General features: G+C 41.7%; 1 protein-coding gene across 1 annotated transcript in view; it reads left to right on the top strand.

Annotated features, from left to right (window-relative positions):
* The window catches only part of UST (uronyl 2-sulfotransferase), a 478,891-nt gene extending 476,834 nt beyond the window's left edge, over nt 1–2,057 (top strand). Inside the window, exon 8 of the mRNA XM_077289186.1 lies at nt 90–2,057. Within this exon, the coding sequence (XP_077145301.1) occupies nt 90–379 (290 nt within the window). The 3' untranslated portion in view covers nt 380–2,057. The remainder of the gene's footprint in view (nt 1–89) is intronic.
* The last annotated feature ends 10,831 nt before the right edge of the window (nt 2,058–12,888 follow it).

The raw sequence follows: 12,888 nt of genomic DNA, 5'->3' as shown, positions 1-12,888 counted from the left end.
ACTGAAGCCATGTTTTGTTCACAACTTTTTCATGGTCCTGTTATTTTTAACCAAATGTATATATTTGTATTTGTATGTTCCTTCTTCAGACCACAGAAAGCTTGGAAATCTGACAGTGACGGTGAAGAAAACGTTCCCATCTCCAAATGCCCTACAAGTCCTCTACCAGCGCATGAAATACGAATATGAGTTTTACAACTACGTCAAAGAACAATTCCATTTGGTGAAGCGAAAATTTGGGCTTAAATCACATGTTAAAACCACCAACAGTCAAGAAGTCTATGTCCCAGTACCCATCCCTATGGAAACAGAAGAACCCATAGAAGATGAGGAGGAGCAAGATGACGAGAAGTGGTTAGAGGACATTTACAAAAGATGATACCCCAGTTGTAGCCTCACAACCATGTTGATAATGTCTAGATCCATTTCTTAAGCTTTTTTTTATTGTTCAAAAAAATTCTTAAGGAACATGATTAATGCGAAACTGCATTAACTCTTTCCCACATGTTGGGTATTAAGGAAATACTTGTGCCCGATTTTGCGGGTTGTGTTTACTTTGAATTTTATGTTCAGTGAGATTACTATGAGTGCTGAGGAATGAGAGAGGCAGCACAAGGACTAAAGCTTTTTTTGCCAGTATTTGCAGGGATGTTTTATTAGTTTTTTCAGCATTTGCAGAATGATGAATGTGTTGGAGAGATCCATTGTGACGTACTCTGCCTTTGTTCATATGATGTTTTGCACTTACTTTGCGCTACACAGCAGTTGTAGCCAATACAATCCAGGAGCTTCAAGCACCCTTGTACAGATTGGAGAGCTACGGCATGCTTTTATATGTCCTTTTGCACAGAAAAGGAAATTGTACTCATTCATAGGTGCTTTCAATATCATGACTAAATAGGGACCCCAGAGAATCGCAGAGCTTTATCTGCTTAGCCGACCAATTGTTAATAATAATTGAATAATTTAGAACAGGATTTTTGTTAAGATGACTTAGACAAAATTAACTTCTGAAGTTTACAGCGTAAACACTTGATGCGACATGCACAATGGACTGACTTCTCATTGAACCACATGCATTTATGACTGTATGACATGCACCATTTTACTTTTTTAGCACTTAAATATGATCTCCCCTCCATTCCAAGTTGAATTAAACCTAAGACCTTATCTTTGAAAATGTGTAATTGCCCAGTGAAATGCTAATACATTCAGAACTCTTGTTATTTTTTAAGCCATTTTTTTTTAACAATCACATGTTTACATCCATTTCCATAAAACAGGGTAGGCATCCTTAACAGGAACCCGACACCAAGATTTACTCCCATAAAATGTTATGAGTTCTGTATCAGACTCCTTATGACATTTGTAACCATGTCCTTATTATAACTATGTGGGGGTGTTTTTTTCTATAAAACTGAAGTTATATAATCATGTTTCTCGCCGTCCTAGTCTGGGAGCGCCATCACTCATCTCTGCACTTTGCTAGCATCATACCCCCCAGCAATGTGATTGTGTGATATAATAGCATGTGCAGGGAGAACAGGGAGGAGGAGAACATGTCATCCCTCTGCTCTTCCTCTCTGTTCTCTCTGCACACACTGGTTTGTCAGTTACACTATGGGGGGTATCATGCCAGCGAAGTGCAGAGATTAAAGACGGAGCTCCCACACTAGTCCGGGGGCAGAGGCACCGATATTAGACTTCAATATTGCAGTAGGTACAAAAATACATAGTTCTAATACTGACATTGCACCAAACATTAGGAGACTGGTACAACCATCCCAATACTTTAAGGGGGTAAATCTTGCTGGTAGGATCCCTCTAAAGAGATAGAGATTTACTGTTGGAACTCAAGAGGAACTTGAAATTTACTTGATACTGAGTTGTGACAGGTCTGTGAGGGACAGTGGCGTTTGGCTTATCATTTGCTTTGCTGTGGTCTTAAAATGCATTGTTCCTGGATAGACACTACTTTATAAATTAAAATAAAGGGGTATTCCCAGCTCCAAGGTCCTATCCCACTATGTAGTAGGTGTAATAATAATAATATTAGCAATTACCTCCAATTAAAAATGTAGTGTCTTTTTTTCGGATTCGCTATGTCTTTTTCCTCATGTGCAGGCATTACAGGACCTTAGGTATCCATGTTGCGACCACTTTCAACTAACTAACTGTCACTATATCAGTGGTCGTAACCATGCATACCCAAGGTCCTGCAATGCCTGCATTGGAAAAGAGACATAGTGAATCAGAAAAACAATACATTTCTAATTGGCGCTATTTGCTGATATTATTATTATTATACCTACTGCATATTGGGATAGGATCTTGGAGATGGGAATACCTCTCTAAGCTTTACAGAGCATGCAGCAGAAAACATCACTGATAGAGGCAGTAACAGGCACTCACAGCTAACATCGTCTCAGGTTGGAGTCACTTTCTGCATCTTCTCCATTTTGTTTAGACCTCAAAGCTTTTTTTCAAACTTCTCCATCATCATTTCCACCTTCTTAAAACAAACTACCCATAGTGTGCTTTAACAGTTCTATTCTACTGCTCTTCTTAATACTGTGCCTGCTGTATTGATAGTGCTGCCCCTATTCTGCACTGCAAAGATAATAGTTGCCTAACAATAGTCACTCCAAAAAAGTCATACTTGTTGATAAAGCTGTTCCTTATAGAAAACTGTACATAGTAAATATAGGAAAACTGACTGAACAGCAATCTAGTCTGAACTGGTGCATAACCAAAAAAAGTCATATAGCAAATAGATCAATGGCTGCACTCAAAATTTACTTGTGCTAAAGCAAGGAAATGTGCGATACATGAAATGTGAATAGCATAATGGCTTGTGAAATTTATGAAAAAAACACATGAGATGCTTAGCACAAGATTTGGCCAAAAGTTGTGAGCCCATCCACTTGACGTTTGGTGGATGGGCTCACAACTTTTGGCCAAATCTTGTGCTAAGAATCTCATGTGTTTTTTCATAGATTTCACAAGCCAGTATGCTATTCACATTTCATGTATCGCACATTTCCTTGCTTTAGCACAAGTAAATTTTGAGTGCAGCCATTTATCTATTTGCTATATTTCCTTATAGAAAACTGTCACTACTTCCTGTTTAGGTTGAATTTGCTATGTGGGAATAGGGCTGATTTCACCTTGCCAATTCCACCATATTTGACTAGACACGTCACATATTACTGTAAAGGTGTATAGGTGATGTTGTGTAAATCTGTGATTTACCACATGATTTAAAAGTCTACCCACTTAATTCTAGCCAATAAACATTGAAAAATACATGTCAAATATTGCTCAGAAATGCCCATGTTTAAAGAAAAAAGTGAATTGAGCCCCTTTTATACATTAGCTGTGTACACCTGCAGCTTTCCCAACATAGGTGGCCAACATAGAACTCTAACATGATCTGAGCAGAACTTTGATCCCCTACAGTGTTACGTAGAGATAATCTAAGTAAAGTATGGTAAGACTATGATTATAGCATTATGACTACCAGACAAAACATCTTTTGTTTTACCATGTGGAGTATTTTTTAGTTGGAGAAGACTGATATTCAGGTTTGGTCATATGCTCAACCATTTACTGCCATTTTGAAAACTGGAGAACTGTTCCCTGTTACATACCCACTTACACATATTTACATCTATGATAAGCATTTTTGTTTTAAAAGCTGACTTTTTATGTAACATAGTATTGAATACTTTTGAGAAATCAAGATTTATGACATCCTATAAATCAACCTCTTGAATCTAATCTCACAGAAGTCAGATTGGTCCCTCAAAAACCTATGTTGATTCAGTGTTATGCATTTTTTTCTGTGAGTTATTGCAGGATTGTACATATTAGAAAACCCTTCAAACAAATCACCCACTGTAGAAGTTAAAAATGATTCCTCACACATCCCAATGAGAATAGTGTCCCCAGGTTTGGCTACCCTGACCTAGGCTCGGGAGCTTTCTCTCTATACCAATCGCAGCGTTCACACCAGTTTCTAAGATATATCTGTTGTACAGATTGCTGAACTTAGTATTACTTTGGCTATTTCTATGTGGGTAATTTTTACTGTATACTTGCATGAAAGATGGCAACTTGTATGTGAAAAATGTAAGCGCCACAACACTTAAGGGGGACTCTTTCAAAGGCTTTTTTTCAACATTTAGCGTTTTAAAATGTTACAAATGTTTGCATACTCCACATTTACACCCAGAAATCCAACTTTTACCCCTCTCACTTTTTTAAAAAATAGTGGATGAAGGTGTGTGATCAACTGCACTTTAACAGATTTACTATAATTTATGACCGAAATTGGCTAAACTTTTAGTGAAAATGAATGCCTGCTGCATCTTACTAACCTAGTAAGCAATGGAGAGCTGCTGTGAGATGCCACAAGCATGGAAAGTATCAGGCCTCATTCAGATGTTAGCTTTTTTTCTCATACCTGAAAAAATGGACTGGTCACCATCAGTGTGTTGGATCAGCTGTACATCAGTGTTTAGTCAGTGTTTCGGAGTCTCATGGACCAGAGCGATGGATCCAATTTTTAAAACTGATGTGTGTGTGAAGCGCTATGTGTCAGTGTGCTCTCCAAGGAAAAAACAAATAGGACTTGCCACCTGCAGTGTGCCGTCTGAGTTTTTCACAGACCCATGCATTGTCAAATTTAATCTGTGATTCCAATCAATAACGGACAAGTATAGATTTGAGCAATTTTTTTTTGTGGACTCTTGGTCTGCAAAAAAAACACAGACGTGTGAATAGCCAATTAGATTCTAATGGGTAGGTATTCTATCCGTGACAAACACGTATGTGAAAAACGGGCGTCTGAATTAGACCTCATTCACAAACCATTTATCTGGGCTGTTTGTATTACTTATAAGAACTAGTCCCTATTGCTTGTTGCACCTTTTTTAGATTTTTGCTTTGCTTGTTTAGGTGTTTTGAATTAGGAAAAAATGTTCTAGGAATTGTTCTTAAACAGAGCCTGTCAGCGGGATTTTGCTTAGTAAACTACAGGCATTGTCAGGTTGGCAGTGTTATACTGATTATAATGATACCGAGGGGGTGAAGAAATGCGTCTTGTGGTTCTTGTGTAATCAGTGTTAGAAGTTTTCAGTTAATGAGATGCTCGTGCTCCAGGGCGGGACTTTAGGCAGAGTCTTATCTTCCTGCTGTAGGCCAGAGAAACCATGGAAAGACCAGTTCACAGGCCGCCCCGAAGAACAAACATGTTTTTCATCATAGAAACAGAGAGAGAGAAAGACTGCCTCCCTCTACCTCTTATACATTAACCACCCATATGTACACAGCCCCCTCTATGATGAGGAACATGTTTGTGCTTCAGGGCGGCCTGTGGACAGGTCTTTCCTTGGTCTCTCTGTCTTAAGGCCCCGTCACACTTAGCGACGCTAAAGCGATCCCGACAACGATACGACCTGTCAGGGATCGTTGCTGCGTCGCTATGTGGTCGCTGGTGAGATGTCAAACAGTGAGATCATCCCATCGACGCAGCAGCGATGCGGCGACCTGTAGCGACCTGTACAACGATGTTGTTGGTCGTTGTGACCCTGTCACATGGCAGCTATTATGACGATTCAGACCTCGATGAGGGACGTCCTGTGTGACGTTGTAGTCAACGAGGTCGTTGGTAAGGTGTCAAACACAGCGATGTGTGCTACCCAGCGGGACCTCAACGATCAAAAAAAGGTCCAGGCCATTCCGACACGACCAGCGATCTCACAGCAGGGGCCTGGTCGCTGCTACGTGTCAAACATAGCGAGATCGCTACTGAGGTCGCTGTTGCGTCACAAAACTTGTGACTCAGCAGCGATCTCGCTAGCGACCTCGCTTAGTGTGACGGGGGCTTTAGAGCACCAAGATAAGACTCTGCCTACAGTCCTGCCCCGGAGCACGGTATCATTTTAATCAGTGTAACAATGCCAACATGTCAATGCCTGTAGTTTACTTAGCAAAACCTTGCTGCCAGGTTCACTTTAAAACTGTTTGTATGAAAACTTAAGTCAACACCTGTAAATTTTGTGTGAACACATTACTATGTGCTCTTTGTGTTGTTGAACAAATCTAAATTCCCATTCACTCACAGATAGCAATTGGCTGATGCTTTTGTGTTAATGCAAAAAATAATTAAGCACAAGCGCATATGTGAATGGCCTATAATGAAATGCTGGCTGCAGATTGAACTGGAAAGTTGTTTTTTTTTACAGTATACAATGATATATGCTTTGTTCAGGTTTGGTTGTCACAGAGTCAATTTTCTGGAGCCAATTAGTTTTCTAACCATAGAAACTAAAGGTACCGTCACACTAGGCGATATCGCCAGCGATCCGTGACGTTGCAGCGACCTGGATAGCGATATCGCTGTATTTGACACGCAGCAGCGATCTGGATCCCGCTGTGAAATTGCTGGTCGCTGCTAGAAGGTCTGCACTTTATTTGGTCGCTAGGTCGCCGTGTATCGCCGTGTTTGACAGCAAAAGCAAGGATACCAGCGATATTTTACACTGGTAACCAGGGTAAACATCGGGTTACTAAGCGCAGGGCCGCGCTTAGTAACCCGATGTTTACCCTGGTTACCAGCGTAAAAGTTAAAAAAACAAACAGCACATACTCACCAGCGCGTCCCCCAGCCTCTGCTTCCTGACACTGACTGAGCGCCGGCCCTAAACTGAAAGTGAAAGCACAGCGGTGACGTCACCGCTGTGCTGTTAGGGCCGGAGCTCAGTCAGTGTCAGGAAGCAGAGGCTGGGGGACGCGCTGGTGTGTATGTGCTGTTTGTTTTTTTAACTTTTACGCTGGTAACCAGGGTAAACATCGGGTTACTAAGCGCGGCCGCGCGCTTAGCAACCCGATGCTTACCCTGGTTACCCGGGGACCTCGGCATCGTTGGTCGCTGGAGAGCGGTCTGTGTGACAGCTCTCCAGCGACCAAACAGCGACGCTGCAGCGATCGGCATCGCTGTCGCTATCGCTGCAGCGTCGCTTAATGTGACGGTACCTTAAGTGCCTTGACTGGCAACTTCACCAACCAATCAAGGGATGTTTTAGTGATTGACTGGATTTCCTTCTTTCTGTTACCATCCCATTTAAATGCACATTGTTCCAATAATTCCAAATTGAAAATGTAATTTGTTGCTTTAAAAGAAACTTGTCAACCTGCCCAACCACAGGAATCATGAAATATCAACAGGCTCTTTCATTGTAGTGAATTCCTGCAGGGTTTCAGAAAAAAACTAGTTAGAGATAGAAACAGCAATAAGGCCACATTCACACGTTCAGTATTTGGTTAGCATTTTGCAATTTGTCCTTCGTAGTAGAAGATGACCATGACTTCAGGGTTAGAAGAGGTTGTGCGTCCAGAGGTTACTGGTGAGGCAAATCCGGGCCCTGAAGGTTCACTCACATATGTGACATAACTAGATGTTGTCAGCACAGTAGCTCCTCTCTTCAGCTCAGGTGATTGTGCCTTGCCAAGCTGGATGGTCCATGGTCCAAGGCAAGCTTCTCCCATTCATTGATGTTGACTCCCAGGTTTTTGAGAGACACTTTAAGGCAGACTTTGTAACATTTCTTCTGCTCCTGGACTCCTTCACACAGTTCTCCATATATCAGTGGTTTAGACAATCAGCTGTCTAGCATTCTGTCCATGTGTCCGATTCAGCAGGAGATTGTAAACATCAGTATGTGTAAGCCAAAACCAAGAAAGGAACAATCAGAGAAAAGATACAATAGAAACATGTCACCATTTCTGCATTTTTCACCCACTCTTAATTTTGTCTTTCAAATACTAATGTGAAATACTGACCAAAATACTGAACACAAGAACGTCGCCTAAGGAGGAGTTCCCACTGAGCAGATCCCACTGCCTTCTCTCTGCATAGCTTGGCTTAATTCACAAGTTTCTCGGTATACACAAATAAACAGAAAGGTAATCTGCGCTATTTGTTAAGCAGTGTTTTCTTTGAAATATTGCAGCATTTCAGTGTAAAACAAAGTTCAGCGCATGTTGTTATTTCAGGATGGCCATGGTTAAGGCATCATACAACTGTTGACAGGTTCATTTTAAAAAAAACAAAAATGTTCAATCTTCATGTAAAGTTTAGTTTCAGTCAGTCATGCACATCCTGAGAACCTTTTCTAGACGCTTTATGAAAAGTGCATTCGGAGTAGTCTTTTCCTGGACCTAAGACTCTTAGAATATTGAAATTTCTGCTTTGTAATTTGGTCATTATTGCATTACTGTCTGATCAATGAGTTATGGCGAATTATAGGTTACCAATACAGGTACTCAATCTACCAAAAATGCAGAGAGCACTTGACAGTAGACACATTGGAACATATGTCTTAAAATAGGAGCACATAATGGCTGATCAAATAGTTCTATTAAAGGGAATCTGTCACCAGGTTTTTTTCCCACTAATCTGAGAGCAGCATAATGTAGGGTTAAAGACCCTGATTCCAGTGATGTGCGATTTACTGGGCTGTCATTTTGATAAAATCACTGTTTTATTTGCTGTCGATCTAGCAGTTCTCTTTATGTTGCGCTCGGTATAACCCTGCCCCCACCACTGATTAGCAGTTTTCTGGCTATGCACAGTGTACACAGAAATATGCCAATTGGAGGAGGTGCAGCGTTATACAGGGCTCATGAAATTGCTTGACTACCTGACAGCAGGTTTTCTAGTCCTCTAGTGATAATCTCCTGCTGATAAATCAGATTTTTATCAATACTACTCTAAGCAGCCCAGTAAGTGGCTGAAATCAGGGTCTCTGTCTCTACACTATCCTGCTTTCAAATATGTATCAAAAACCTGGTGACAGATTTCCTTTAAGTGGAAGATTAAACTGATGTTATGCAGGATTATAATGTCTACCCTGTTGGTGCAGTGGTTTTCCTTCTTTACACAGGTGGGTTATTCACATGTACACTTATCCTGACCTGATACATGTGCTAATGTATACGTTCCATACACATTTCTGTTACTTTCTGCCTAATAAAGGTTTGTCTAATTACAAATTAGAATACTGGATGGAAAAAGCTTTTGTGTTAAAAAAAAAATACAAATTGTAGTACTGTATTATAAAGAGGACTGCTATTTAATACAATGTAACATTTTCTAAAAAAAAAAAAACTTAAGTTCAGAATCCATAGAAAAACAGCAATTCTGTAACAATTGAGATGATATATTTTGACCCAGGAAAGCACATCATCTTACATATTTTTGTAAAAATATAGTTAATGTAATATACTTTATGAATAAATGTACATAGAAGAAAGTTGATAATATAATGAAAATAATTTTATTTGGAGAATATTTCTGTTTCATGCCCTAATACTGCTTGTTCTTCCTTTTTGTTGTGAGGTGTAAAACAAACATTTGTCACTTACCTACATTTACACTGTCATCTAATAATATAAAGTATTAACAGCCTGTGGCCTCATCAAGGTACTTATTTTACTTTTACATGGCACATATTCATTTTTCATCCTGTTGCTCTTTAGAGTTGTTTATCTTGATATATATTTTACAGTTCGATATAATTTAAAAATATAAAAATAAATTAATATAAAAAAAAGTGTAGTTACTTTTGCCTTTTTTTCATGGCTCTTTCAAAAAATGGCGATGTTAGAAACCTACTCTGGCTTATATCTGAAGTACATCTGTGATTCACGTCCAGAGCTTGAGTGGGTGTTTCTTAACCCCTTAACGACCGCCGATACGCCTTTTAACGGCGGCCGCTAAGGGTACTTAAACCACAGCGCCGTTAATTAACGGCGCTGTGGAAAAAGTGAATAGCGCCCCAAGAGTCGGATTTTCTCTGGGGTCTCGGTTGCCGGGGGTAGCCGAGACCCCAGAGAACATGATTCGGGGGTTTTTTACCGACCCCCGAGTTGTGATCGCCGGTAATTAACCGTTTACCGGCGGTCGCAACAAAAAAAACAAAACGCGATTTGCCATTTAATTTCTCTGTCCTCCGATGTGATCGCACATCGGAGGACAGAGAAATGTGGTCCCCGATAGCCCCCCAATACTCACCTACCTCCCCCGGTGCTCCTCATGGCTCCCGATGGGCGCCGCCATCTTTTTCCGGGGAAATAATGGCGGGCGCATGCGCAGTGCGCCCGCCGCCCGGCACCCAGATGTTCTTTGGGGTCTCGGCTGCCGGGGGTAGCCGAGACCCCAAAGAACATGATCGGGGTTGGTTTTTACCGACCCCTGTTTTGCGATCGCCGGTAATTAACTGATTACCGGTGACCGCAAAAAAAAAAAAAAAAAAAAAAAAAGCGATGTCATTCTCTGTCCTCTGATGTGATCGCACATCAGAGGACAGAGAAATAGGGGGATTCGGGGACCCTGTTATACTTACCGGTGTCCCTGGGTCCTCCTGCTTCTTCTGCTGGCCGCCGGCTTCTTGCTCCGGTAAGAAAATGGCGGGCGCATGCGCAGTGCGCCCGCCATGATCTGCCGGCCGGCAGAAGAAAATTCTTCCTCTTTTTTTATTTTGGTCACTGTGAGATCCTATCACAGTGATCAAAATAAAAAAAAATAGTAAATAACCCCCCCCCCTTTATCACCCCCTTAGTAAGAAAAAAATAATAAAATAAAAAAAATGTATGAATTTCTATTTTCCAAATAGGGTTAGGGGTAGGGGTAGGGTTAGGGTTAGGGGTAGGGGTAGGGTTAGGGGTAGGGTTAGGGGTAGGGTTAGGATATGTGCACACACAGAATGGTTCTCTGCGGATTTTTCCGCAGCGGATTTGATAAATCCGCAGGACCAAAACGCTGCGTTTTTCCTGTGGTTTTTGTGCGGATTCCACTGCGGTTTTACACCTGCGGTTTTCTATTATGAAGCAGGTGTAAAACCGCTGCGGAATCAGCAGAAAGAATTGACATGCTGCGGAATGTAAACCGCTGCGTTTCCGTGTGGTTTTTTCCGCAGCATGGGCACAGTGTTTTATGTTTCCCATAGGTTTACATTGTACTGTAAACTCATGGGAAACTGCCTGGGACCCACAGCTGCGGAAACGCTGCGGATCCGCAGCAAAATCCGCAACATGTGCACATAGCCTTAGGGTTAGGGTTAGGGCTTGGGTTAGGGTTAGAGCTAGGATTAGGGTTAGAGCTAGGGTTAGGGCTAGGGTTGGGGCTAAAGTTAGGGTTGGGGCTAGGTTTAGGGCTAAAGTTAGGGTTTGGGCTAAAGTTAGGGTTAGGGCTAGGGTTGGGGCTAAAGTTAGGGTTAGAGTTGGGATTAGGATTTGGATTAGGGTTGGCATTAGGGTTACATTTGGGATTAGGGTTAGGTTTGGGATTAGGGCTAAGGCTAGGGTTGGGATTAAGGATAGGGGTGTATTGGGATTAGGGTTAGGTTTTGAGGTTAGGGTTGAGATTAGGATTAGGGGGGTGTTGGGTTTAGGGTTTTGATTAGGGTTATGGTTAGCTTTGGGATTAGGGTTAGGGGTGTTTTGGGGGTTAGGGTTGTGATTAGGATTATGGATCGGGTTGGGATTAGGGTTAGGGGTGTGTTGGGGTTAGGGTTGGAGTTAGAATTGGGGGGTTTCCACTGTTTAGGTACATCAGGGGGTCTCTAAACGCCACAGCCAATTTTGTGCTCAAAAAGTAAAATGGTGCTCCCTACCTTCTGAGCTCTGCCGTGCGCCCAAACAGTGGTTTACCCCCCACATATGGGGCATCAGCGTACTCGGGATAAATTGGACAACAATTTTTGGGGTCCAATTTCTCCTGATACCCTTGTGAAAATAAAAACTTGGGGGCTAAAAAATCTTTTTTTGTGGAAAAAAAAAAATATTTTTTATTTTCACGACTCTGCATTATAAACTTCTGTGAAGCACTTGGGCATTCAAAGTTCTCACCACACATATAGATAAGTTCCTTGGGGGGTCTAGTTTCCAAAATGGGGTCACTTCTGGGGGTCTCTACTGTTTAGGTATATCTGGGGCTCTGCAAATGCAACATAACGCCTGCAGACCATTCTATCAAAGTCTGCTTTCCAAAACGGCACTCCTTCCCTTCCGAGCTCAGCCATGCACCTAAACAGTGGTCCCCCCCACACATGGGGTATCAGTGTACTCAGGACAAATTGGACAACAACTTTTGGGGTCCAATTTCTCCTGTTACCCTTGTGAAAGTAAAAATTTGAGGGTGAAAAGATCATTTTTGTGGAAAAAATATGATTTTTTTTATTTTCATGGCTCTACATTATAAACTTCTGTGAAGCAGTTGGGGGTTCCTAGTGCTCACCACACATCTAGATAAGCTCTTTGGGGGGTCTAGTTTCCAAAATGGAGTCACTTGTGGGGGGTTTCTACTGTTTAGGTACATCAGGATCTCTGCAAATGCAACATGACACCTGCAGACCATCCCATCAAAGTCTGCATTCCAAGCGGTGCTCCTTCCCTTCCGAGCCCTGATGGGTGCCCAAACAGTGCCCTCCCCCCACATATGGGGTATCAGCGTACTCAGGACAAACTGGTCAACAGATTTTGTGGTCCAATGTCTCCTGTTACCCTTGATAAAATAAAAAATTGAAGGCTAAAAAAATCATTTTTGAATGAAAAAAAAGGATTTTTTATTTTCACGGCTCTACGTTATAAACTTCCGTGAAGCACCTGGGGGTTTAAAGTGCTCACCACACATCTAGATAAGTTCCTTAAGGGGTCTAGTTTCCAAAATGGTGTCATTTGTGGGGGGTTTCCACTGTTTAGGCACATCAGGGGCTCTCCAAACGCGACATGGCATCCGATCTCAATTCCAGCCAATTCTACATTGAAAAAGTAAAACGGCACTCCTTCTCTTCCAAGCTCTGCAGTGCGCCCAAACAGTGGTTT

This window comes from Ranitomeya variabilis, chromosome 2 (genome assembly GCF_051348905.1).
Source record: "Ranitomeya variabilis isolate aRanVar5 chromosome 2, aRanVar5.hap1, whole genome shotgun sequence".
Classification (NCBI taxonomy): domain Eukaryota; kingdom Metazoa; phylum Chordata; class Amphibia; order Anura; family Dendrobatidae; genus Ranitomeya; species Ranitomeya variabilis.
Note: the sequence above shows the minus strand (reverse complement) of the source record. Positions and strands in the feature narration are given on the sequence as shown.